A 27900-nucleotide genomic window follows, 5' to 3' on the forward strand; every position below is an offset into this window, starting at 1 on the left:
TTTACAAATGTTACAAAACGGAAATATGTGTATGACCATGAACATAAGCCTGATTTCTAATAGGTCACATTTTAATTTTTTACCAATTAAATATATATTAAAAATAAAATAAGTATTGTATGCATTGCTGTGCATTTTGTAAGTAACTTTTAGTAAATAAAGCATGTTTGAATTGAAAATGTTTTATTAAGGGGGTGTTATCAGATTACAGATTTGTTTGTGTCCTCTTCCTTGTAGATGATACTTTGAACCCCATCTGATTGTAACATTAAATGATTGCACTGCTTTTTATTAAGTTGCAGTTTGTTCCGTGAAATCATGTGATGGGAAGTCACAGGATGACGCACGTTGTTTTTCTTTTACAAATAGGCCTATATCAGCAATCTGCACACGAGCGAAGATATTTACAGTACCATACCATTTCCTCTGAGTTAAAAGACTCAAGAGTCAAAATGAATGTCAGCCTGAAGGTATTCGGACCCAGAGGAGACGAAAAGATCGTGGATCTATGCAAAAATGAAGAAGATTTGAAGAGAATGACCGTACTGCAGCTAAAAGGCAAAATTTTGAAACGATTCAAAATAGGTATGTGTGACGTCATTCTTCGTTTTAAGTCTATAGGGTGTTTAATTTTTAACAATGAAAACACCAGGCATTAGGGTTTAAAAAACAGTTTTAACCGTTCAAACCTTTAAAGTAGAAATTGTATATGTGTTGAAATAAAGTTCAGACCAGGGCTATAACCGAAAATAAAGATGTCAAGCAGTTTAAATCAGAAGATTGAGTTAAGATAAATAAAACAATTAAAAGACTATGTTGTGTCTTTAAGAGCAAAAACTCCTTAAAAACATGTTGTTATGGTTCTGAACATGACAATTCTGCAAATGCTTTGATGGCAAATCTCCTTTTGGGGATTTCCAATAGGCGTGGAAATGGCTATGTTAAAGAAAAAGGTCTCTTTATATTTTTTCTTAAGATTCTGAAATCCGGGTGGTGTTCAGGACCGAGAAGCTGGAAGAATCCTCCCCGGTGTCAGACTACGGGATCAAACACATGAGTACCATCCACACAATACTGATTCTACCTGGAGGCGTGAAGGGATGAAGACACGCCGCAGAGAGACTCTAAACTAAACAGTGGACATGACTCCATTAATTAACCCCATGAGCCAAAAAAGAGATACAAATATATAACTTTGTTAAATCAAATAATGTGTATTGTTTTCAAGCTGTGTAATTCAAGCTCGGCTGTGTGTGTGTGTGTGTGTGTGTGTGTGTGTGTGTGTGTGTGTGTGTGTGTGTGTGTGTGTGTGTGTGTGTGTGTGTGTGTGTGTGTGTGTGTGTGTGTGTGTGTGTGTGTGTGTGTGTGTGTGTGTGTGTGTGTGTGTGTGTGTGTGTGTGTGTGTGTGTGTGTGAGAGAGAGGAGAGAGGCTCTGAGAATCAGGAGCACACACACTCACAACATAAATGGACATCAAAAATAAAATAAACAAGTTCAAAATATTATTTTTTGATTGTTGCCATATTCAAATGTATTTGTATTATTGAAATATATGGATATATTTTTCATATGGGTGTTGAGAGATGTATCCATAGATGAAGTTTCTTAATGTTACGCTCAAAGTTCACCAAATGAATGCATTTCATGCGGGGGAGCATGTCCCCATACCACCATATGTTTGGTTCACCAGGTGGTTACTAAATAAATGTGCACACTTCGTAAATAACCATATGTCCATATGTGTCTTTTTTGTTAGTAGATTGGCCTAGATTTTTAATGTATAACTTACATTTCATATTGTGTATTCTTTGGACATTGATATATTATATATATATTTGAATGTACAATTGTCGGGATCTGCCATATCTCCTCTTCTTCTCTTCTCTTACACACAGTTAATTCAGAGACCTGTGTTTATTCTGACATGCTGTTATGCTATCTCACATTACATTTCTTTTATTCACTTTGGTATACATTTATTTATAATTTTTTGTATTCATCCGTTTATTGAACATGTCATCCATTGCCTCAGTAATAACGCACATTTCTCATTGGAGGGGTCAAAATCCTGGATGGGCGGGAATAGTCTGGATTTGATCAAAAGTACTTTGCAACTCTCAAATCTAACTATACTATGCTTCATCGTTGTTTGAAACGATTTGTTAATGAGTTATAGTTCTATGACCGTCAATTTCAAATCTGTCAATAATTGTCCAACTTAACCGGACTCTGACATTTGCTGCTGTCATTGTGTGAAGTGGCAGCTGTCGGTGAGTACTTCCAGACTTTTTCTCTTCAAAAAGTATGGATCCTTTTATCCTGTTAAAGTTATTAAAACAGCAATTTGCTTTGAATCTACGTTACTTTTTTATTTCCTGTCATCGCTCAGTCTCTGATTAATATAAGCGTCAGTGTAGGTTTATATTGCAAAACGATAATAGGCAACAGGTGTTTTATCGATCTGTATTTCTCGTTAGCGTGGCAGAAATGTTTTTTTAAGGGGAAGCAAACAATAACAAAACACCTTAAAATCAACACAGTCCTTGAATATATGTAAACGCAAACAATGATAACTTCTGAGATATTCTCCTTTTGCGACATCATTATTTTAAATCGTTTAAGGTCTATGCTGGGTCGAAATATTGGTTTTACCAGCTCATCACGCTGAAAATATGGATTGATAAATTGAAAAACTACGCAATGAAATTTAAACCATACCAAAATTAATTGATCTACAACCAATTAAAAAATGTTGCGACTCCATTGAATCGTATTGATAAAGATCAACGTTTTGCCCTTTGTGGTGTGATGTAGATAGTTTACTAAGTGTTCAGTGGGGGGACAGCACCACCCATTGGACTACACTCCATGCTATAAGATAAACCCCTTTAGTGTGCTGAGAACTGTTACAAGTAATAATGTCAGTGTAACCACAATTAAGACAGCTTAAAGTCATCTAGTCCCTAAATTCAAGTTATAAGAAAGAAATGTAAGGAAAATTAAAGATTTGCTAATTAGGAATACGAGGAAAGAGATAAGGGGGCTAACTTTGATAAGAATTAAAACAACTTAAATGAAAAGGGGTTACAGGGTTTTTCACAGGCAGAGAATGTGTGTTTGAAAAAAATGTTGACATTGCATCATAAGATACAAATAAATACATATAAATGAACTCAAATGTTTTTACTGGGCTGTGCCAGATGGACATAAACAAAATGTTTGCTGAATAAACATGCACTGAGAAACCTAAAAGACTGAGGCTGACCAGTTTTGAGTGAGGGAGGTTTTGTTTTTTACTGAACAATTTATTGGACTTACAGTAAGTGGAATGCAGAGCGTGAGCATCATTATTACTGTCCACAGGTATTTATTTTGAAAATAATATACGCTTATTCTTCTAGATACCAAAGTGTGCCAAGATAAGGCTTTCATTATGTCAATACAGAATGTTTCTCAAAGGTATTACTGGCACTTGTAATCAGGTGATGTAGCAGCATCTTCAATTGGGTTTACCCTTATTACATATTGTACAATCTGTAGCTGCTAAAAAATAACAGATTCACCTTCTTCTGAACTAAACGGAAACACAGTGTTTTGATTTGTTGAAAAAACTGTAATATTCAGTATTTATATATATATATACTACGCTCTAAAATAAAAGCAAGGATGTGGTAATAATGTTGTGTCAGTGATTGGAAAACAACTTTGAAAAAAATTGTAGCAGATGGGAATACAATATTAGTATGGCAAATAACACTGTTGTATTTTCAGGGGTAAGATTGAAGAGAAAAGATGAGCAGTCACAGAAAACGATCCCATGAGGGGAAAGCACCAGCAGAGAGCAAGAAACCAAAAGGTAAAGAACATGCAGGTGAAGTACAAAGGATTCAATGCTATGAATAAATTCCACAAAATAAGCTCAATAAGTAACTAATTTTATGCTTTTAAATGTTTATTGATTAAAACAATTTAATGGTTTCTCCGATAACGCTCACTCACTCACTGAATAGTGTAATTTGAATAAAATGTTATGTAACTCGTGGTTTGAAATATCTATAACATTGATGTTTGTGCAGTCTCTGATTGCTCTATTTTTTGCACATCTTAAACGTAATTGAGGCCTTTTTTGTTTTCTTTTAGTGTCATATTATGGTCTGTATAATCAGGGAGCCACGTGTTACCTCAACAGTGTCCTTCATGTTCTCTTCATGACACCAGAACTCCATAAAAGGTTGGAAACAGCTGCTTTCATCTGTAATAAATAGGAAATATAAATAAGATCATTTTCGACAGGATAGAGTTTTAAGTGATTGTCTTCTCACCAAACAGTAGATAGTGCTGTTTGGTGAGAAGACAATGTGTTTAAATGAGAAATCTTTGGTTAGTGCCCATAGATAAGTTGAACCAGACTTCATAAACACAAGAAAAGCCTGGCATATAATTAAACAGTAATTAATTTATTTTATAAAACCACAATAACGAACTATATTATTTAGCCCATTTGATGTTGTTACATGCATGCAACTTAACAATTAGATGTTGTTAACTGCTCTTACCTCAGACACCAAACATTGCAATAAAATGATATTTTTCATGATGATATTAAGGTTAAAAGAGATAGTAAATTGTCACCAATGAACTGCCCTCTTTCCACAGGTTGCATTCACAATCATCGATCATGGATCAAGAGCTGGGGAAAGTGTTTAAGAAAATGAAAGTAGGAAAATGTGGAACAGAAAACATCACAGAGAGTTTGGGGATTAAAATTGGTAAGTCTTTCAATCAATAAAAAAAAAGGAGGAAAGTGACCTGGCTGTAATTTCACTGAAATGCTTTACTGTTATCTAATGTACATTTGATTTTCAGTTCATCAACAACGTGATGCTGCCGAATGCCTGGAGTTGATTTTACAAAAAGTCAGTCCAAACGCCTCTGAGGTGAGCGCTTACAAATCTATTGAGTTGACAGTCAACAAATAAATCAGTTGTTTATACTTTATAAGAGATATTTCTATTTCAAGGTGTTCAAAGGAGAGCTGACATACACGACTGAATGCTCCGAAGAGCATCACATCATCAACGAAGAGACAAATCCATTCTGGACTCTTCCACTGTCGCTAAAAAATACCCATGATGCAACCTACAACGTGGTAGGCAGCGTGTGTATTGTTGTAAAACGTTTTTTTCCAAAAATAAGTGGAGTCACATGGACTTAACTTTATTTATTTTATTATTTTAAGTTAAGAACCCATTCTGTTGTCTAAAGAAGCTCTTAATAATACCGCTTATAACTGATCTGTTAATCATAAGTACACATTTTAAAGCAATATATAGCCATTAATTACAGCTAATAAAAAACCCTGCTAGTGACAGAATGAAAAAAAGAAGAAAAAAAAGGAAAAAGGTGCCATTTTCTCAAGATGTAAAATTGCTAACCCAAGGTGGAATTTGTTACAACGTTTTTGTTTTTACAGGAAAGAGGCTTTGAAAGGACTTTTCAGACAAAATCCTACAGCGGAGACAGCATGGTGTACTGCAAGGAGTGTGAAAAGAAAACAGAAGCGACCAGTGTGAGTTTTCAAAAGCCAAATGGGACCTGAACACATGTTATAGTGAAATCCGATGAACAGTTTTACTTAAAGAAATCGTTCTAAAAGCTGCAGTATTGAATATCTTCTTGTGTTGTTCAGGGATGTGACATGGATACATTTCCCCAGATTTTGGTCCTACTCCTGAAGAGATTTGAATTTGACTTCAACACCATGTCATATTTCAAATCAGGCTGCAGTGTGGACGTGCCATATACATTACAGAAAAAGGCAAGGGGGAGAAACTTGAAAAGATGTTCATTAATACACTTTTAAATGTTCTTATGCACCCGTCTCTGCTCTTGATCATAGGACAAGAAGTACTCGCTGTATGGGATGGTGAATCACTATGGCAGTCTGAGAGGTGGACATTACACCGCCACCCTCCTGTCCAATGAGGACAAAACCTGGTATGAGTTCAACGACGACACCGTCAACAAGGTGAGGATTCATTTAACGCATCCGTTAGCATGGCACATATTGAAAATCCTCACATATTTCTATTTGTTAAATGTTGCAGGTTGAAGAGCAACCATCTGCACAAACTACGAGGTATGTTTGATTAATTATATTTTAAATATTTTAAACAATCTTACCACAAGGTCCATTTAGTTTGTCTAGCTTTGGTGGAATTGTAGAATAAATGTTCCCTTGTTGGACACAAAGGACTAAAAATGCTGCGAAGATCATATTATGTTTAAAGCGTATTTCTAACACTGTTAGAATAATAAATATTCAATGTTCACAGATATATTCTATTAATAAATCTGGAAATGATCTAAACTCTTTGTTGTTCTATGAAAACAACCACTTCAAAATGGTTGTTCAAAAGGTCCAGCAGTGCATATCTGCTCGTGTACAGAGGTAAGATCACAAAAAGCAAATTAAGAAAGCATCACAGCCTGTGATATTAACAGATAGTTGATAAACATATATCTTCCCCTCCACTTTACACCCTCAAGAACAAAGAGGAAGGACCCATGATGTTAAAAAAAGGCAAAATAAAGAGGGATACGGAAACAATGGGAAGAAACAAGAAGGTTATGAAGAACATGAAGAGGTTTCAACTTTCCATGAGGACATAGTCAAAGAAGAGGTTCTCCAACATCAAAAACCATGCAGAAGCATCGTGGAAATAGAGAAAGGTGAGCTCTTCCTTTCAATGTCAAACACAAGCAACCAAACAGAGGAAAAAAAGGCAACAAAGGGTATCAATGTTTATGATCCTTCCTTTGAATTGCATTTTTTTTAAATTTGTCTCAGTAAATTATATGTTTTATTTGTATTTTTTCCCACCAGATGAGAATCCTCCAAAGCACAGGAAGTTGCCCGAGTGGGTTCCTTTTCTAGGTGGTGTATCGCTGGTGCTTGCAATTGGATGCTTAGTAATAAAAAATGTTAGAAAGAGATGACATTGTTACATTACATGTCATTTGTTAGATGCTTTTATCCAAAGCGACTTACGTACATTCAGTACTGTGGACAATCCCCACAGGAGCAATTTGCTCAGGGACACAACGACATGCTGACTGCAGTGGGATTTGAACTTGCTATCCCCTGATTCAAAGTCCAGCACACTCTCCACTGAGCCACAGCCTCCTGTAAACTACCCAAGTACCCAGTGGTGTACCACAGGGGCATGTTCAGACCATTTCTACCATCTACATTGATAATATGCCTTTTGATTATTATACTAGCTTACCTATTAGGATAAAGATTTGTCTGCATGTTTTCTCAAGCATCAAAGCCTAAAGTGCTTTCCGGTGCACAGAAACTTGAAGTAATTAACCTGTAAAAGAAGAAAACTTCAGTGCACACAGGTTTTCAGTATTTTTGGTTTGAAAGACTCTCACTCTAAATCAAACAAAATGCATTACTTGTAAAAAAAGAATTGTATTTCTAAGGCAAATATTAAACATGTATTTGTATGTATGAATAATGTGTGGATGAGCCCACTTTGGGGCATAAAGATAATACAGCACTGTCAGCACCATTATTTCAACTCAACTTTCCTCTCTCGCAAACTTTAATAGAATGGAGTACAAATGTGTTCAATGTTCTATCCATCTCACTAATTCTCCCTATTATCTTTTTTTGTTTTGTTTCATTCTTTTGTGACATGAGAAAAAACAAATAAAGCTGAACTCAAAAAAAGTCTCACCCAATGTTTTAATGCCGAGCATGCAGCTTTCATTCCACCATACTAACGATTTCTCTCATGATTCTGAACAACCTCCGGATGTCGCCACATGAACAGAAATGTAGAAAAATTTAACTAAAAGCGTTTTGGCGCATTTCCCAATGTAATCATCCAATTTTGTATTTTTATTTATTTTACTGCTGCCTCATATGTTGATCTATCGAATTGATAATTAATTATATGTATTGATGTTTATTATCAATTGGCTGAGTGTTGCATTGCATGCATATCCCGGCACAACTAGGGTGACCAGATGTCCCGCTTTGCGCGGGACTGCACAGCATTTTGGTGCGTCCCGCAAATTGAGACGATGTCCCGCATATTTCATTTTGATTTGCTAAAACGCTTTTCTAAAATCAGCTTTATCCAATGGCTGTTGAGAAAGCAGGGAAGGCTATCATCACGGGGGTGTGTTTGCTGTCAATCAAACTGTAACACACGGCGGGTGCTGGTCAAGTGTTAACCAATGAGAGTAACTCACTCACACACACCCCCCCGCGGCCCCGCCAAACAACAACAACGAAAGTCAGTCAACAACGCAGGTGACGCAGCAGGTTATGGAATATGGAGGAAACTGAAACTATAGCTAAGAAGAAAAGAAGATGCACATACAACAAAGACTGGGAAGACACTTACCCTTGGGTGAAGCCAGTGCAGATTTTTTTTGCAATCTTTGCAAGAGTAATTTTGGCACCTGTTGTTGCTGTGATGGACAAAACTGAAAGCTATTTTATTTTATGTATTATTATGTTTTTGTTCCCTCCTGGCCAGTTTTGATTTGTATTTATGGTTTTATTTTATCTATTAATTTATGTTGTACCTACTTTTACAGGTAATACACTAGTTGAATTAGGAAGATGCATCTCTAAACACTTGAAGTGAGTAATGCCTGCTGCCTTGGTTAGCCTTAGTTTACTTTTCTTTATCAAGATACTAAATTGTTACTGCATTTTGACTTCACTTTCTTTCATTGTTTATTGGATGCTGTTGAATAAACCAAATGAAACAGAATAGAAATAGAGATTTTTTTCCGGGGTGCTGTTGAGAGGGTGTCCCACATTGTCCCACACAAACATACTCCTTGTCCCACATTTGGTTTGTTGGGACCTGATCACCCTAGGCACAACACCGGCCGCAAATTAAACTTAAAAACGGGTCCAATGTGTTTATGAATTCTGTTTTAGGGCGTGGTGTGGGCGACTTAAAATCATGTGACTTCTTGAAGAGTGAATGACCCTGGGTTCTATACCTAGGCTAGGCCTACGTGCAGTCAGTGTTGTATTGGCACTCAGTCGAGATGGGCTCTCAGCAAAGCAGTAATGTGACAATTGAACAGAGGACAAACGATTCTGCACAACCGAGCACTTCAGCCGAGGCAAACAAGATGAATCCTTCTGAACAACAGAGCAACAAAGCCTCAGAGCAGGAGAAGTGTTATGACTCACTTCAGGACAGCACACTTATTTTTGTCGATGGAGAAGACGACCACGATTGTGAGTAGCCAAAGAATCTGACATTTAATTTCTAATATATCTAACTTCTCAGCAGAGTTGGGTGTAACACGTTACTGTAATAATGTTACATTCGTCGGTAACGGAGTAATGTAACGCGTTACTGTTATAAAGTTAGTAATCACACTACAGTTAGGCCTACTAACATTTACTTTTATACATTCAGTAATAATCAATCACACTATAGTTACTAACATTGCGCGAAAAAAATACTAGATTCTCCCTTTGACAGACTAGACGTAGACTAGATGTAGTAGTTACAGAAGTTTACAGCAACTTTAATAACACGGCGGGTATAATATACGTGCCTCTCTTTTCCTCTCCCTCTCCTGACAACCCGTCTGTCTCTCATGCAGCTCGCTGATCCAGTAAATGAGTGACCCGACACGACAGTAAATAATAAACATTTATAGCTTAGCTGGTTCTAGGGGTAGATAAGATTGTTAAATGTGATAGGTCTAACTTTTAACACTTTAAATATTTCAAGTCACTAGAGGGATTTCCACCCCAGGTTTATATTTTCGTAACATTTGCGCGACTTGTCCAGATGCAGCTGTCGCAGGGGTTGAGCTGCAGACTGAGACTGAGACATATAACAAATTAAGCTATACCTTTCGAGGGGTGGAGGCAGGGGCGTTTCCTGGACCTGGAAACATTCGGGGCTTAGCCCACAGTTCATTAAGGTACATTAAGTTAACGGGCGACAGTGGAATTTTCTACTGCAACACTCCCCACACGCACATACACAGTACACCTGCGACTGTTACAATGAAGGCTTGATAATCAGCTCACGGCATATAGGTGTAAGCAGGGGTAAAGTGCTATTTTTATAAGCTCCTCTAGGGGAGTCCTCACCTCCTATAGGGGGGTCCTCACCTCCTATAGGGGGGTCCGGGGGCATTAACCCCCGGGACGATTTTTTTTTAAATATTGAAGAATCAATCTGGTGCACTTTGAGAGCAACATTAAGAGATATGGATACATCTTTCAACACCCATATGAAACAGAACTGTAAACAGATTTACTTTTTCTTTATGGATATTTTACAAATCACTCCCCTGTGACTGTAATGTAAGGTAGCTTCTAGTCGAACACTGACAGTAAGTCAACGTTTTCCAGAGAGCTTTCTTTGAAATCACCTGGTAACGCTAAAAAACATAACATTTATATTGTATGACAAAGTGTTAATTTAATATCTCCGGCTAGCTATCGCTACTTGCTAACGGTTTAGCTTACCCGCGCGATTCAAAGTAACGTCAACAACTTAGCTGTAATTTATGCTTTGCTTACAGGTTCACATAACTTGGAAGTTTACTGACATTTACATACCTTGTTTACCTGGCGCAAGTGGTGGCTCTGGTGTTGTTGTGTGAGCCAACACTTTTTTGAGAAAAAATGTTCTTATGTCCATCTTCAAAAACGGCCCCGGATGCCCAGGCCAGGCGACGCGCCTGGGTGGAGGTATGCCCATTATTTTAAATTTGTCAGAAGAAAGGACAGGAATGTGACAGTCAGGTGCACTGCTGGCTGCAAACACAACAACATCATACCTCTCCAAGCACCTGCAGGCAACATGCTAACACGAAGCTAGTAGCTAAAGACCCCCGAACCCAGAGTGATGATGTTGAGTGAGTGCCGACTCAGAACAAGCAGCAAAAACTTGAATTTTCACCGTTATTAAAGGTGGGGTAGGTAATTTTGGAGAAACCAGCTCGAGTGCGCTATAATTTGAAAATACACAGCCGGAAGTAATCTGCTACTTCCTTACAGAGGCCCTCCTCCAACACACACGAACGCGCACATTAGCAATGAGGGCACGAGATAAGTTTGTCCACAGATGGAAGGCTGACAGGCAGGTAGGCCATCCAGTTACTTTAGCCGGGCCGGCTAAAATGATTGGTCGTGCTTTTTTAGAGTACTACGGCTTCCACAGATGACATTTTTTGTCAAAGCTGAAGAAACACACTCCTCAATGTCAGTTTCGGTGATTTATTGACAAGGATGACGACACCCTAAAACAGAATAATGCAGCAAGATAAGCTGACAAAGTATTACATCCATGCAATTCAATCAACACAAATATATACCACGAAACAGAGTATAGTAGTATAATAGTATAATATATATATAGTATAATATATGGTATAATATAATAGTGGAAACAGTCTTACATGAATGAGTGGACGAACGTCTCAACTCGAGGCGGAGTGCGTGAACAATGTTTGAACTAAAATGGCCGCTCGGCACTTCCGGGTCAGAGCACGGCATAACCGGGCAGCGACAGCAGTGACACTGCCCTCTAGTGGCCGGCGATAAACTCTTCATCCCCCCCAGACCGGAAAGCTATGGGCCGGAATAGGTTAACGGTCTACATCCCGTATCCAGCTGCCAGACTCGGGCTCGTAACGTGCAGGCGGCCTCCTCAAGCGGCCCGGCCGAGTCGGCTGGGGCAGCGTCGGCGGCGACTGCGGCACCGGGAGCGGTGCACCCAGGAAGGCACCCGTAGGAACAGCGAGGTCAGAGGACGCCCCATCAGCAGGCGTCGGTGGGGAAGCGCCAATAGCCGAGTCGCGGGGCCCGACAGCCGGCCGCTGAGCAATCCCCTGGGGCGTCGCCCAGCCCGGGTGGATAGGTGGGGGCTGATGACCCAGGGCAGCGGGCGGCGGCGACGGCGCAGGCGACGGCGCAGGCGACGGCGCAGCCGACTGCTCGCGGGCGCAGGGTGTGGCCGGCGTGTAGGCACGGAGGAACCGCCGGTTGCGCAGTGTCAGACGTCCCGAACCGTCAACCCTGACCCGATACTGGTCGTGGCCCGGCGACTCCACCACGATCCCCGACCTGTCCCATTTGTGGGGGCTCGGGCCTTGCTGGTTCTGGAGGAATACCCTTTCGCCGAGTGCCAATGGGCGGAGCGGTCTCGAGTGAGCCCCCAGAGACTCGGTGGTACGGGACATACGGGTCCGAAGGGCGTCCTCCTTCGCCGCCCATGCCTCGCGCCATAGCAGGCGGATATGCGGGTTCGAGAACTTCTCGAGGCGGTTCACGAAGGAGAGCGAGCCACGAAGTGGGCGGCCGAAGATGATCTGTGCTGGCGAGAGGTCGCAGTCGGGGTCAGGCGTGTTACGCAACTGCAGCATAGCGCGCAGGAAGCGGTCCTGATCAAGGCTGCCCGACGGGCCGGTGTTGGACATCAAGAGGCGCTTAGCAGTCTTAACCGCAACCTCCGCCCTCCCATTCGACTGCGGAAAGCTAACGGAAGACACACGGTGTTCGACGTGCCATAAGCGGAGGAAGTCCTCGGTGTGGCTCGCCTTGAATTCCGGACCACCGTCGCTCGAGAGCTCCTCCGGTACGCCGAAGGTGGCGAAGAACGACCGGAGGTGTTGGACCAGGCCAGCTGAGCCCGCCAGGGCAGTACCCGCCGTAGAGCTCAGGACCTCTACCCAGCCCGAGAGCCGATCCCCGACAACTAGGTAGTGACGGCCCCCATAGTCGAAGAAGTCAGCAAACACCGCCTCGAATGGCGTGGACGGGGGTGGGGACGGCCGGGGGGGTGTAGCCGCCTGTGACGGAGCATTGCGGTTGCAGTCTGCACACCCGTCCCTGGTGGCCTGAATGTCCCCGGACATCCCGGGCCAGTAAACTATGGCTCGGGCATGCTGCCCCATAGCTGAGGTCCCCTGGTGAGCGGCATGGAGATGCCGAAGGACCCTCCCACGGAGGGATGGGGGAACCACGACGCGGTCCCGATAGAGCAGGACGCCGTCCTGGGCGTAGACGGACTCACAGACCGATGACAGACTCGCCAGGGCAGGGTCGTTAACGTCAATCCCACCCTCTTGCTCGATGAGTTGGAGGAGGTGGCCGAGGCATCCATCAGCCGCTGTTTCCCGTGCGAGGAGGGGCCAAGAGACGGCTCCGAGCTCCCGTGCGTCGTCGCGGATGGAGGCCATGAGTGCTGACTCCATGGCGTCAGGCCCGCTCGGCAGCCCCAATGAGAGGCCGTTCGCTGAACCCGAGGGGGAAGGATGCCTCGACGTGGCATCAGCGGCATAGTTGCTCTTGCCAGGCAGATGCACAATGTCGAAGCGCCATGGGAGGGTGCGCTGCTTCAGTCTAAACAGACGCGAGTTTGTGATCTCATCCAGCGTACGGTCGCCAAAGATTTTCACCAACGGCTTATGGTCGGTGACCACGACGAGGTTGTCGGACCCCTGCGTGAAGTACCGCGTCTGTTCCAGGCCCCATGCCACAGCTAGGGCCTCTCCCTCGACGGCTGCATAGCGCTGCTCCGCAGGGGACAGGAAACGCGAGCCCGCGAGGGTGACCCTCCACCCTCCTGGACAGCAGTCCGGTATGCCCGAGGCACAGTGACAATGTTGCTGGAGCAGGAAGTAGCCAATGCCACGCATGGACCAGTCAGGGCGGAGGCAGGTACGCTTCTGCATGTCGTAGATCTCCACGCCCTCGCGGATGGCCTCCATTATGGCTTGCTTGGACGTCTGGTAGGCCTCCTCCAGAACGGGGGACCATAGGAACGCACAGCGTGGGCTGAGGAACGGCTTAAATGGAGCCATCGTGTCACGCAACTGGGCGTAGTTAGCCACCTGGTTGACAAGGCCGAACCAACTCCTGATGTCCGTCGTGGAGCCTGGGGTGGGGAAGTCCCGGATGGCGTCCAAGTATTTTGGGAGCGGTTCGATGGTAGATTCCGACACCCTGAAGCCAGCGAAGTCGACGCACCTCTCCGCGAACTGAAGCTTGTCCGGATTCAGCACGATCCCCGATCGGCCGACACGCGTCAGGAAGTCGATGGTCCTCCACCAGTGTTGCTCCAGGTCGGTGTCATAGTGGATGGTGTCATCCACACAACGTTCCTTGCGTTCATAGTCCGAGAGGACGGCGTCAAACCGACGGTTGTAGCCATCCCCTGACGACAGGAAACCCTGTGGTGCCCTGGTGTAGCGCCAACGGCCGAAGGGCGTGATGAAGGTAGTGAGGTGGCGATCCGACTCACGCAGGGGAACACTGTGGTAGCCGTTCCAGGCGTCCGTGACGGTCTTCCAGGTGCCCTTCGGGACGCGGCGTGCGAGGTGGAACGGGGACTCAGTGGCGAAGGTCTCACGTTGGCAGAACTTGTTGAGGGGGGAGAGGTCCACGGTCCTGCGGGGGGAACCGTCGTGCTTCCGAGTGACTACCATACGATGGCACCACGTCACCGGCTCGCCGTACGGCACGCGTTCAATGACCCCAAGGGCTTCGTCCCGCAGGAGGTCATCGTGAACCCTCCGCTGCCAGTGTAGAGGCACCGTAGCCGCGGTGTGGCATGCCTTAGGCGTAGCTGCGGGGTCCACGTGCATCTCGATAGGCGGCCCCTCCATGCATGGTAGTGCCCGATGGGGGCAAGTATTGAATGTCGACGAGGCATATCTCCCGAGTAGCCAACCTTTCATCCGGTTATTGTTCTCTGGCGTACAAGGGAACGGCAGTGCTGCGGGGCGCGCCGGGGGGACCGTGCGCTGAGGACATGAGCATTGGGCGTCCCCGGGGTCACTTGGCCCCACGCAGCCGCCGTTGGTTGACCTCGTCGCATTGATGGACAGGGGCTGGACTGGCGTGTCAGCCGTGTCAGGGCTACGCCTGTCCTTGGGCCCCCTTGCAACGTCGTCCGACGGGAAGTTACTGGGCAAGAGGCCGAGGTTGAGCAACGACTCGTAGGAGAGGTACATGGCCCGGACTGAGCTGCTCACATATACCATGGAACGGCAGGATGTAGTACGGCCCCCGCTGCAGGTCGTCGAGAGCCTAGCGAAGAACGCTCCCTCGATGGCTATAGGGGAGCGGTTGGCGGCCAACAGGCTGAGGCTGACGGGTCGCAGGTCGTCCCGCGCGAAACCGCAGGCCAGGAACTCCTCCAGAGACCAAAGGTCCGACTGCGCGCCAGTGTCTGCGACGGCGGATATTCGAGCTCCGTCGGCCGAGCCCCGGTTGCTGGTGCCATCCCTCGGCCCGACTGGCATGTCCATCGAGATGGTGATTAACGCCCGGGGGTGGTCTCTCAGCCTGGCTCGCCTCCATTCGCCCTTGGAGAAGATGTGGTGCTCGAGTATGATAGGTGAAGGCCTGTCGACACAGCCGTGCGACGTAGGGGCGCGGCGTCGGCGAAGGCTCCCGCGACGTCGGCCAGGGCGGGCTCCAGCTTGCACCGACGAGACCTGGGATACCAGCTCCGACCCCATGGCGGCCTGTTGACTGTCGGATGACGGCTGTTGACGCCTCTGTTGTCGGCGGGCCCTGTAGCAGCCGATGCACACCTGGTGAGGCTTAGGGTTCCACCCGCAAGGCCCCTCCGTGAAGACGTTAAAGACGTTCTTACATTCCGGACACGAGGCACGTTTAGCCCCGTCCGCGGGGCTCGGGGCGGGGCTCGCCTGTGGAGTCGTCTTCAAGCGCCGGAATGACGACATGGCTGATAGGGAGGACGACGGGAGAGCGTTACGGGCCATCTCTTTGTTCTCGACGAGTGCAATCACGTCATTAACTGGCTTGACCAGGACGTCAGTTGTCCCTAGCGTCTCGCGGCGTATGTCCGAGTCATAGATGCCATTGAGCAGCACATCGCGGATAATGTGGTCGGTATAGTCCACGTCCTTACCACACTCGCATACCGCATTATATGCGCATGTCTCTGCTTTACCCCGCACTCTGGCAGCGAATGCGCGGAATGTCTCGTCGCGTTCCTGGCGTAACTGAAGTAGTTCGGTGCGCAGGACGCATGTAGCAACTGGGATGACAGCTAGGGAACGCATGACGGTGATCAGGTCTGGCAAGGGTCCGGAAGCGGCGTCGGGGACGGCTTTCAACAGGCTGTCTCCAAGTACAGGCCCAGCGCACTGAAACAGCTGGAAGGGGGCCTGTGCGTCCCCTATGCCTGAGCCGGCGCGGAATACATTCCAACGGCGGATGAACACGTTCCATTCCTCTATTGACACGCCCACATCAACTTTGGGCCGATCGAGTCTCGGGCCGTGAGGGGCTGGGGCCTGGGCTGGCGCGGCCATGACAGGCGCTGCGTGCTGGTGGCTACATCCATGAATCGTCAATATAGCAATGACGAGTGCTTCAGACAAGTCATCGGATTTGAACTCGCAGCCGGGGACAGGGCATCCAACAACGACCATGGTGTCGTCATGAAGAAACACACTCCTCAATGTCAGTTTCGGTGATTTATTGACAAGGATGACGACACCCTAAAACAGAATAATGCAGCAAGATAAGCTGACAAAGTATTACATCCATGCAATTCAATCAACACAAATATATACCACGAAACAGAGTATAGTAGTATAATAGTATAATATATATATAGTATAATATATGGTATAATATAATAGTGGAAACAGTCTTACATGAATGAGTGGACGAACGTCTCAACTCGAGGCGGAGTGCATGAACAATGTTTGAACTAAAATGGCCGCTCGGCACTTCCGGGTCAGAGCACGGCATAACCGGGCAGCGACAGCAGTGACACTGCCCTCTAGTGGCCGGCGATAAACTCTTCAAAAGCACTTAAGATATTCATTGCTATCGGGATGTTAAGAGCATTCCATGGAATATAACAAAAAGTGTATCTCGAGCCGGTTTCTCAAACTTACCTACCCCACCTTTAACTTGTGTTATGTCTTCCTTATTGCAATAATTGTTATATGTGTGCACATATAGGCCTACGTTTTAAGTTGTGACTATAGGCTGTTTCTGAGTAACGCAAAAGTAATGTAAAGAAATGAGTAAAGTAACGAGTTACTTTATGTAGAGAGTAACGAAGTAGAGTAATATATTACTTTTTTAAAAGTAATATGTAATATATTACTTTTTTTGAGTAACGACCCCATCTCTGCTTCTCAGTAACATTTGTATTTGTGTTTCTCGTAGTTGAGTGCAATGACTTCAAGTCTCGCAGAGCCAAGATGTCCTGCGGTCATACCGTCACCCCCATGTCTCTCACCAACTGGTGTAAACAGCTGTTGGGTCAGGTAGTGTGCTAGTTAATCTTTTATATTCAAGTTCTTAATGAAATTCAAATATAATTGGCAAAAAAAAATTCTCTAAAAACGTAATTCTTCTTTCTCTTCAAACCCCAAGGGTGAAATCAGATTTGTGTGTGGCCAACCCGGCTGTAATGTTGAGTGGCCGTATGACGAAGTGTGGAAAATGGCTCTTCTGACCCCCGGAGAAATGGAGTACTTTGAAAGGAAAATGTTCAGAGCTGCTAAAGAATACTTGGACGTCAAATCAGTAAGTATCTTAATTCAACTGAATTGTTCCAATAAACATAATTTGCAAGCTAAAGGTAGGGTAAGTAAGAATGGAGAAACCAGCTCGAGTGCGCTAGAATTTGAAAGCAAAAAAACGAAAAAAAATCTGCCCCTTCCTTCAGACTTCCTTACAGAGCCCCTCCTCCAACACACACGAACGCGCACATAACCAATGAAGGCAATTATCTGCCGCGGGCCGGCTCAGATAATTGGTTTGCTTTTTACAGCGCCACGGCTTCCACAGATAAAATATTTGTATATATTTATTGTCAAAGCATTGATTCATTGCTATCGGGATGTTAAGAGCATTCCATGGAATATAACAAAAAGTGTTTCTGAAATAAATTACATACCCCACCTTTAAGAAGTGTTGTGCAAACATATACAACATTTAAATAAAGTTTAACTTCACAGTGTCCCGGCTGCAAGAGTTTTGTGGAGCGGAGAAACGTGTATAATCTGAGGGTCCACTGCGTAATGTGCAAAGCTGAAAAGAAAAGGGCCTTTTCATTCTGCTGGCAGTGTCTGGAGGAATGGAAAGGTCCGGCTCCCCGTTCAGACCGCTGTGAAAATAGAGACTGCCAGAACCCACTGGACATACTGAGAAACTGCCCAGACATCACCTTTGAGCGTTTGAGGGAGGTGTCCGGCTGCCCCTCCACCCGGGCCTGTCCCACCTGTGGTTTGCTGGTGGACCATAACAAAAAAGGATGTAAATACATCGGATGTCAACGATGTAATGTGGTGTTCTGTTTTGTTTGCCTAAAACTAACCAAAGAGTGCCTGGAGCAGGAGGGAAGTTCATACTTCGTTTGTTGTCCGGTTGCCCCCAGACAGACCACCATAACCGTGTGGCAGAGGAAATAGAGCGACTCGGCTTCTGTTGATTTAATACTGTTGGCTTAGAAATAAGTCAAACTAAAGTAAAAGTTGTGTTAGTATTTCTTGTGTTTACCCAAATAAAAGTAACAGGATTTTTACCACAGAGTAAGAGTTTACTTTGTAAAGTGCTTCATGTATCCGAGGCTTGTTTTTGACTTAGTATTTGGAAGGGATGCAAACTCATCAGGAATGGAAAAGGTGACAATTTGTGTATTTATTTTTTATTTTGTTTAATGAAATATATAGAATTTTCAAAAACAGTAGGCCATGTCTTATTCCTACTGTTTTTAATAAACACAATTGTACTTTTAAAAGATGTCTTATGGATGATTTATGAAACGTTCTGGACTCATGGTGTAGCTTTACATAGTACTGTTATTACTTTGACTTCATTTGGTTTATAATATTAAAAAAGTATAATACAGTCAACTAAAGTAAAAGATAATTTCTCTGTGACTCATTGCATCTTTCTTTAATGATTCCGTCAGTAATACATCTGATGTTTGTAGTTTGTTTGGCCATATCCTTTTATTATGTTTTTTTTTTGTTGCATTTTATCATTGTTCATGGAATAGTAAACCAGCTGGTAAACATTCACCTTTTCATGACTTTGCTGTATTCTATAAATACAAAAATAATAAAAAATGTACTTTTTGTTGGAATCCATTATTTCTCTTTCTCATAAAAATAAAGGATTTATCCTGAGGAAAAACAAGCCAATCAAACACAGATTTTTCATAGTTTTTGGAGTCTGTGTTAGCTACAGATCAGTGTGATGCTCCGAGGCAGCGTGGACCCGGACCCTGCAGGAGCAACACTTCCTGTAACACACCACGGCTGCAGAGAGGACACACACAGCCGCCGTGAGGCAGAGCGCTGAGGCTGCAGTCAGCTCAGTGGGGGGTCTGAGGGGGGGCCAGCTCCAGTCCTGCGCTGACGGGACAGCCTCATACGGGTCACTGAGCAAAGAGCAGTAAAGTGAGGTGAGTTTGAGCAGAGGTGGGACGTAACTGACTGAGTTAAAGGTTACATTTTAAAGGGGTCTCTTGTAAAATCGCACTTGCCTTGTGGCAGAAGCAGGAAATGTAGTGACATCATTAGAGGGAGGAGTGATGTCATCGTACCGACATAACCTCCCGTCAGGACAGTGGACCGAACCCAGATATCCTTTTATCTGAACGTTAAAAACAGCAAAGACACAATGGATTCTGTGATTAGAGCTCTTATGGGAACTGGGCATCTGCGAGGTTGTCAGAATATCATTGTCACATTAACACTGAAAAATGTGTAATGTCAGTACACACATGATTTTAATTCTTATACACTCATACCATCTATTAGGAGTGTGGCAATAAATCGATATTGATGATAACCGTGACATTTAAAAAGTGATTATTGGATATGATAACATCTTGTAAATAATGCTGAGCCTTCTTAAAACATTTCATTTCATTTCCGGTTATCACTTTTTATGGGCAAAAACGTTTGCCAAAAAAAGACAAAAGAAAATGAAATATAAACAATTATTTCTATCTATCCATCTACCATGTACATTTCTCATATTACCTTAAGAAAACAATGCAGTTGTTCCTCAATGTACATAGGAAAGGAAATAACAGCAAATATGGATGTTTAATTCCAAATACCTCACAAAGTGGTTAGTGTGATACGTACCATTGAAAGACTCTATTGTAGTTTAAACTGTAGCTAAGGTCATGTCCTGTTACCTTAACGGTGTCCCCTGCTGGACAGTCCTCCCATTCAGAGCCAGACACCTGGACTTGGTATCTGTTGGGTCCTCTACACCTGTGTCTGTAACACCGACCCTCCTCAAAGATGCCGGACGAACGAACCTCACTCTGGTTCTGAAATAGAAAATGGTTGGTTAACGTTCAGTCGGGTGACAGGCACGCTACAGGCACGCTACAGGCACGCTACAGGCACGCTACAGGCACGCTACAGGCACGCTACACACACACACCTGTCTGGTCAGGTTTGAGAAGAAGCAGCGGCTGTGAAAACCAAACATCTCCCCGCTCCAGTCCTCTTCTCCGCCATTTTCCTCTTTCCAACATTCACTCTGGAACACAAAATAATGACAGAGACTGTGAGAGTGTGTTGCTGCAACATCATAACATTTCACAGATTGTGTTTAGGCTCAAACATAGAAAGGACCCCAATATGTCTGCTTTACAGAACGACAAAAAGGTGAAAGTATGTGAAGAAAATGCTTCATTTAGTAGATGATTGATTGATTGATTGATTGATTGAAAAGTTTATTAACAGCTTGTATATTGGGTACAGTACAGTACAGCTCAAAACATACAATTGTTAAGGGGATGCAGACCAGAGAAAGACTTTCGTCTTGTTTACATCAGGGTCCCCCATTTCCAATTCATCATATCATTTAAGACATACAAGACATATTTGACATACAGATGACTTATTTACAATTTACATACAGGTGTTTTTTTACATACAGATGACTTACTTACAAATTTCATTTTAGATTTCGTTCTAATACATCCTAACCGGACATTTAAGACATACCAAGTCTACAGATATACAGTTAGTAACAGAGTCTAAAATGCGAGTATATACATAGATGGGGGGGGGAAGCTGTCCATTGTACGACAGGTTGAGATTTGTACCATTACCGGAGCCAGTTTTGCAATGCTCTCCCCCGAAGGTGCTCTTTAAGAGAGGTTTTGAAGGTAAGTATAGTTTTACTTTCCTTTACAGTAGTGGGAAGAGCGTTCCACCTTGATGTGGCATAATTGCGAAACGTGTATTCCCCTTTTTTTGTGCCAAATCTGGGTTTTACATGATTTGTGGAGCTCCCTCTGGTGTTATGATCATGGTATTCCTTGACCTTTGGGAAGAATTTTGACATGTACATGGGTACCATAGAGGTGTATTGGATCTTGTAGACGAGGCCCATTGCAAGTAGCTGTACTCTGTCGTCTACTCTAAGCCATCCTAGGTTGTCAAAGTGGGCAGAGGTGAGGTGGGTTCTAGATGAAAGATCAAGCAGTAGTCTGACCAGTTTATTTTGTGATGTTTGAAGTTTTATTTTTAGCGCCTTGGAGGTGCTATGGTACCATGACATGCAAGCATAGTCATAGTACCCATGAAAGAGTGCTCCTGCCAGAGTTTTCAGGGTGTTTTTGTTTACCAGAGAGGAGATCCGGTATAGGAATCTAGTTCTTTGATTGACTTTTTTTATTACATTGGATGCCATTTTGTCACAGGAGAGGTTTGCCTCAAGAATAGATCCTAGGTATGTAATTTCCTTCTTACTTGTGACAATAATGTCACCCACTGCAACTGAGAAGTCGTCGGATTTGCTGAGATTATGTTTCGAACCGAAGAGAATGGACTCTGTTTTACCCAGGTGTAATGATAATTTATTATCGGCGAGCCAGGTGCAGATTCTGCCGAGCTCGGAGCTGAGGGTTTTTTCAACCTGCAATCTGCTCCTGTCAGAGACCAGCAGGGCTGAGTCGTACGCGAACAGGAACAAGTTGCAGTCACATGCTGATGACATGTAATTTGCATAAATTAGGAACAGTAACGGACCTAATATGCTTCCTTGTGGAACACCACAGCTCACTGGGAGGGAGGGGACAGAGTACCGTTTACCTCCACCATCTGTTCTCTCCCCTCCAGATAGGATTGCATCCAGCTCACCGATAGTTTATCAAAACCAATTGCTTTTAGCTTGTCAATCAGAATGGGGTGATTGACAGTGTCGAAAGCCTTTTGCAGGTCCAGCATCACCATGCCGCAGTATTTGCCCTCGTCCACCTCTTGTTTGATGTGGTCGTTTAAATAAAGAAGGCATGTGTCAGTGGAGTGGGATGTTCTAAAGCCAGATTGAAATTCATAGATTAGTTTCTTGTCCGCGAGGTACTTTTCGACCTGTTCATATACTATTTTTTCCATGACTTTCGAGATGGAGGTAAGTATAGAAACAGGGCGGTAGTTGCCTGGGTCCAATTTGCTGCCCTTTTTGTGCAGGGGGGTTACTCTTGCAATTTTGAAGTCTTTGATGACTTCATGCAATGCAAAGTGAGTAAATAAATTGTGTATCTTGTTATATAATCTGAAGTGGATTGCTAACGAATATGATTCTCTAGAATTTCCTCCAATAAAAGATGAAACATACTCCATTCTTGAGGGGTTTGTACACTCGACAGCCCTCGAGGTATCGATCAGTCTGACACTCCCCCTTGTGGAGGTGAAGATAATGACACCCAGACCCACTGACAAAGAGGAAAAAACGCAAACATTAGTGCTGCAAATGTGGGATTAAAAGGAAGTTGTTGTAGAAAATACATATATATTATTAAAAATCTACCTTCCAGTGCAGAAAAAGGACGAGGACTTGTTCTGACAGGTTGACAGGGAACCAAACATGCCTCCTTCGCCTTTAAGAAACAGATTCATGTCATTTTATTTTTGATGTTTTAATCAACTTGCAACTGTAGCTGTTCTGGCTCTACTGTCCTGTCAGTTTCTACCAATTATGATCATTACTGTGCATTTGATCACGGTTTATCTTCCTCACCCTCTCCCCACACCAGACTCTGTGCCCGGCTCATGTTCACGGTGTACCAGCCTGTATCCTGTAGAGCAGCCAGGGTGACCGGGTCGATCCGGACCGTGGGGGGGTCCTCCAGCACCGCCGCCATGATGGAGCCCTGCAGGACCCGGGCCTCCCAGTGAGAGGACGTCCTCCCCAGAGGAACATCCTGAAGGTGTAAAGAAAAATGAGGAAAGCATAAAAGAAATTTGAAGAGAAAAAAAAGGTAGATTAAGAGCGGTGCGGTACCAGGTTTTCGAGCGGCCCCCCCAGCTCAGGGTCAGCGGACCCCAGGAGCCTCTGCAGAGCGGAGATGACGGAGGGGGCGTAGATCCTCATCTGACCCGAAGCATCAGAGTGAGTCACTTTGCCTCGAGGAGAGCAGACAGCACTCCCTGCAGCACGGAAGAAGAAAAAACACACATTGGAAGAACAATTTTTTTTTACAAATGCATGTGACGCTTAATGTGAACTAGACTTATTTTAGTCAATATATATTTTTTTAAAAGATTTGGCTCAAGTGCATCATGTGTTTGTCCTTTTTTTTTTTGTCCTGCATTTGTTTTTTGTACTTAACTAAACCCGATTGTATCTAATTGTTGTGCCGAAAAGTTTAAATCATTATTTCACCAAGTAAAGTGACTTTTCAAATAGTTTATCATTATTATTATTATTAGTATTATTATTATTATTATTATTAAAGCACTTTTTACTTTATTCTTCTTTTTATGGAGCTTAAATAAAAATTAAAGATTGTTTTCCAGCCTGTACTTTACTTTCTTCATCTAGGATTCTGGATATCAAAGTATTAATATATTAAAAGTAAAGTAAAGTTTAAAAAAAAGTCCTTAGAGAATATTAGAGATTATTGTTTTGTTTTTTTACCACACAATAAACTCACAAATATTCAATTCAGCTCTACCAGAATAATTCCACACCTTTTTTAAATGTTGTTAACTTGCACAACAAGTGAAATAACACGACAAAGAAGGCAATCAAACAATAGTATATCATCATGTACTAAAATGAATACAAATGAATCCAGTGATATAAAACGATCTGAATATCTTTATAAACCTTGAGATTTGGAGGAACAGTCGGTCCAGGTGTGGAAAAGATCTTTAGAAAAACCAAGTGCATGGAGCAGCTCGTGGATCACAGTCTGGAAAACAGACAAGCACGCACAGTTCAACACATCATGGTGCAATATAGATACGGTATTAGTTACATATTTGTTTAATGGTACCTGTACCGTAGCCTGGTGGCTGTATGTGGCTCCGGTCAGCCGGTCCCTGCAGAGGACCACCACCCCGGCAACAGGACGTCCATCGGCGTCCGTCTGACAGTGGACAGCGTAGGCCAGCACACTAGGCTGGGGGGGGGGGGGGGGGGTTAAAGGATGTAAAACAAAGATTATCACTTGAAATGGCAGCAATACAACTGTGCTATTTTTATGAGATGGGATCACTATTAACCTCTCACTATGCAAGACATCTTTACATAACATGTGAACAAATAAGGGGAATACTTGTGGTAATAGTGGAACCAGTCAGCTGGTATCTTTTTTATGTTTGTTTCACTATATTTTACTTACTTTAAAATATCCCAAGTGTACACTTTAAACATTATCATTTATATTTATATTTTTAAAATGAAAGCTCTACCTCTGCTCTACACCTGTCCGTGGCCTGTAGGAGGAGGTACAGAAGGAAGTCTGTGTCGGGGAGTCCAGCTCCTTCAGGGCGGAGCTCAGTCCTGAGAGGTGAATCAGCCTCTGGGGAAATATCACACCCAGCCAGGTGGTCATCTGGGATCTGGTGATATCAAGCATGGCAACCTTTATTTTATGTGAACAGGTACATATTGTATACATTTACCACAGGAATACACTAACTACATCTGACACTTACAGTCACATCCAGACAGGTCTCAGATCTGTAGTTTTTGTTGGCTCGACCACACCTGAAGGACGAAAACTAACTTTTAAAACTTTCATAACATCTCCCCTTCATTTATGAGCACCTAGTGAAAGAGGAAAGATGGGTGATCATAAACAAACATAATATGCTTCATACATTTATTTGTAGAAATAATTTGGTGCTGATATTTGACATTGTTTCCTTTGATTCTGATGATTTTCCAGTTGCAGCATAAGTCTTTTTCCGTAATTTGAGAAACGTATTTGATGCAGCAATTTGTAAAAGAAAGACATTTCCGAAAGAATATATATTAACGTTTGAAAAAGATCATCTTAAATATACCTGTATACCTGTTGTAGTTAGCAGTACTTGAATTCCTCCAGAGGAACTTGCAGTATTTATTGACGTCCCTGCTGAGCAGCAAAGGACCTGCTACTCTGATCACTATGGAAACAGATCATGATAGATGTTAGCTTCTCTGTGTGTGTGTGTGTGTGTGTGTGTGTGTGTGTGTGTGTGTGTGTGTGTGTGTGTGTGTGTGTGTGTGTGTGTGTGTGTGTGTGTGTGTGTGTGTGTGTGTGTGTGTGTGTTCTCTGTTAGTCACCTGACAGTAAGGAGGACACCTTCCTCACAGCCTCCTCCACCGCTGCCTCCATCCTCTCTTTCTCAGCCTCTGATTGGTTGTGGCTCTCTGCTGGACTCCAGGTTCTGATTCTGATTGGCTGTGGGGAGGCAGGAGTGGGCGGGGCCATGTTTCTCAGGCTTCTCCTGTGTGTCACTGAGGCCCTGCGTCCTGGAGGATTGGTGTTTAACGGGTGCACATTGGGTGGGCTGATGGGGTCAGTGGGTGCAGCTCGGACCACCCCGGCCTGGGTCTGAACTTCGTCAAAGATGCACTTCTGCAGGACTCCAAGGAGCTCCACCAACACCACCACCAACACCCAGAGCCTCTGGGACGGAGGGGAAACCATAATTATAGCTGCGACCTATTTCAGGGTCACAGCGAGGATGAGGAGGAGTTGAACATTTCCTTCAAGTTAATAAAGCTCCACGTCCAAAATTTCTATTCATTTATGTAGTGCTCCAAACTATTCTGCTAATCTTGTAAAGTGACCATTTGGATAAACTGAAGCAAATGTTATGAGCACATTCTCTGGAAGAACTGTATTTCTAGTAATGTGGAGACTACTTTCAACAGCATTTAGACCTTCACGTTAGCAAATAAAACTCATCAAATATTAGCATTAGGGCCAACATATCTAATAGCCTAGTTTAACATTTTTTTAAATGCTAAATATTAGGTTTTTGTTACTTTTTTCAGTCAGATCAGAAAAATGACATGGGGAACTTTTACAGCCAATCAAGCGCTTTAAAATTGTAAGTCATTTGCTGGACTCACAAAGGAAGAAGCCTGTTATCTGGCAATATAAGAATATTTCAATAATACACCAAAGTAAAACAATTTCCATCTTCATTAACATGTCCAACTCAATAGGTTTAGGTTCGGGAGGTAGAATTTTAAATGGCTCCACAATATGGGGAAAGGCCATGTGTTTGCTGAAGAAGCTGTTAAGTATAGAGACGATTTCACCAAAGAATGAAAACCTTTAATTACCTTGCCATGATCGAGTAGTCTACTTCCTTCTTCATGTTATCGGCATGCTCCTTTAACCCTGCGCACCGTAGTGATGATCTGAGCTTCTGAAAGCTTTCTCTGTGAACCTCAACAGGACTTTTGAATACAAAGCACAATGCAACAACTGCCACCGAGGTGTGAGGTGCGCCTTCAAACACCTCACCCTCCACACACACACACATAAAAACAGACAATACCCAACACCTAAAAGTGCAAATTGTTTAATCTCAGCCACATTTTTACTTATATACAGTGAAGTTGACCCTAATAAACCATAAAATCACTTTCTCTCTCATTTACCTTATTACATTGCAAATTTAAAACATCTGGTTGCTCCACATCGACCCCAGTACATTCATCAAAGCAGAACAGAACTTAAAAAGGAAATAAAAACACCGTAAAATGTACAATAATACAAATGGCGTGCCACAAATCTGCCGTGTCAAAAAGTAACAGAATGTGATGGAGGTTGAAGTTTTTGTGAATTTAGGGCTCCTTTCTTCCTTAGGGCTCCTTTTCCCGTGCACACACACACACTTCCTAAAATCAGGCACCGAAGAGATTGTCTTTTGACACATTTTGCTATCGACTACATACATTCACTTGGGATAGATACACAGGTGTGTGTAGACTCCAAACGCTCACTAAAATAGGGGTCCCAAACAGTTATTGCCAGCTTGCAATTTTTTTTGTTCACATTATAATGAAGCCACTGATGTGTCGATGCGTGCTGTGGTGTGAGATAACGTGTGCCTCCGTGTGTTTTGGTGTGCAGTGTGTATTTCAGGAATCAAACTCATCAAAAAGGCACTTAAATAGGGGAATCGTTTTTTAGAATTTTCTCTGATGTATGTAACATGAGACTGGGTGCAAGTGGCCGAAGTATGGAGACAATCCATGTCTATGAACATACTCCACTGTCAATGTACGACTAAAACGCAAATGCATTCACACAGTCGCAGTTATACAAACATAATTATTTCACGTCTTCTAAAATAGGTTACTTCAGTAAGTAGTGAGATGTCTCACTTTGGGACACGCAGGGAGGCGCATCCCAAAGTGAGACATCCAAGTTAATGCAGTGAATGAGAATTAACCAACCATTTAGTCTGACGGTAATAAATTGTTTCTTGATAGGGGAGATTTTTTCTGTGCAAAAGTTCATCTGCAATGTGCAGCCTAGAATTAAGTACACATCCAATCCACTCAGACACACATCAGCCATGCTTTTCGTCAATCGTTCCCCAAGGAGGTCAAATCAAACG

The 27900-nt window shown here is 43.4% G+C and overlaps 3 protein-coding genes across 4 annotated transcripts; 2 read left to right on the forward strand and 1 right to left on the reverse strand.

The window, feature by feature from the left end:
• The first annotated feature begins 290 nt into the window (after positions 1-290).
• Positions 291-8812, forward strand: LOC307032306 (ubiquitin carboxyl-terminal hydrolase 47-like). 2 transcript variants are annotated; one of them, XM_079670183.1, is made up of 14 exons: positions 291-585; positions 977-2270; positions 3772-3871; positions 4141-4231; positions 4657-4769; positions 4867-4937; positions 5021-5149; positions 5474-5569; positions 5690-5818; positions 5900-6028; positions 6108-6139; positions 6420-6451; positions 6550-6732; positions 6887-8812. In XM_079670183.1, the coding sequence occupies exons 3-14, from the start codon at positions 3793-3795 to the stop codon at positions 6997-6999; spliced, it is 1197 nt and encodes a 398-aa protein (XP_079526309.1). In that variant the 5' UTR covers positions 291-585; positions 977-2270; positions 3772-3792; the 3' UTR covers positions 7000-8812. The 2 variants fall into 2 exon arrangements, with proteins under 2 accessions (XP_079526309.1, XP_079526310.1); XM_079670184.1 differs by having other exon boundaries at positions 3772-3856; positions 6887-8811.
• A 227-nt stretch (positions 8813-9039) lies between these two features.
• Positions 9040-19149, forward strand: LOC307032310 (E3 ubiquitin-protein ligase ARIH2-like). The gene is made up of 4 exons (XM_079670189.1): positions 9040-9280; positions 17231-17331; positions 17441-17593; positions 18028-19149. The coding sequence occupies exons 1-4, from the start codon at positions 9085-9087 to the stop codon at positions 18478-18480; spliced, it is 903 nt and encodes a 300-aa protein (XP_079526315.1). The 5' UTR covers positions 9040-9084; the 3' UTR covers positions 18481-19149.
• Positions 18451-25929, reverse strand: cirop (ciliated left-right organizer metallopeptidase). Its single transcript, XM_079670175.1, has 14 exons — positions 25604-25929; positions 25350-25443; positions 24991-25042; positions 24745-24894; positions 24327-24452; positions 24158-24242; positions 23330-23475; positions 23066-23249; positions 22856-22925; positions 22664-22760; positions 20477-20575; positions 20223-20360; positions 19560-19669; positions 18451-19454 (listed from the first exon to the last, which is right to left on the reverse strand). Exons 1-14 carry the CDS (start codon positions 25749-25751, stop codon positions 19256-19258), a joined length of 1698 nt encoding a protein of 565 aa, XP_079526301.1. The 5' UTR covers positions 25752-25929; the 3' UTR covers positions 18451-19255.
• Positions 25930-27900: the final 1971 nt, after the last annotated feature.

This window comes from Notothenia rossii (assembly GCF_949606895.1).
Source record: "Notothenia rossii genome assembly, chromosome: 3".
Taxonomy (NCBI): domain Eukaryota; kingdom Metazoa; phylum Chordata; class Actinopteri; order Perciformes; family Nototheniidae; genus Notothenia; species Notothenia rossii.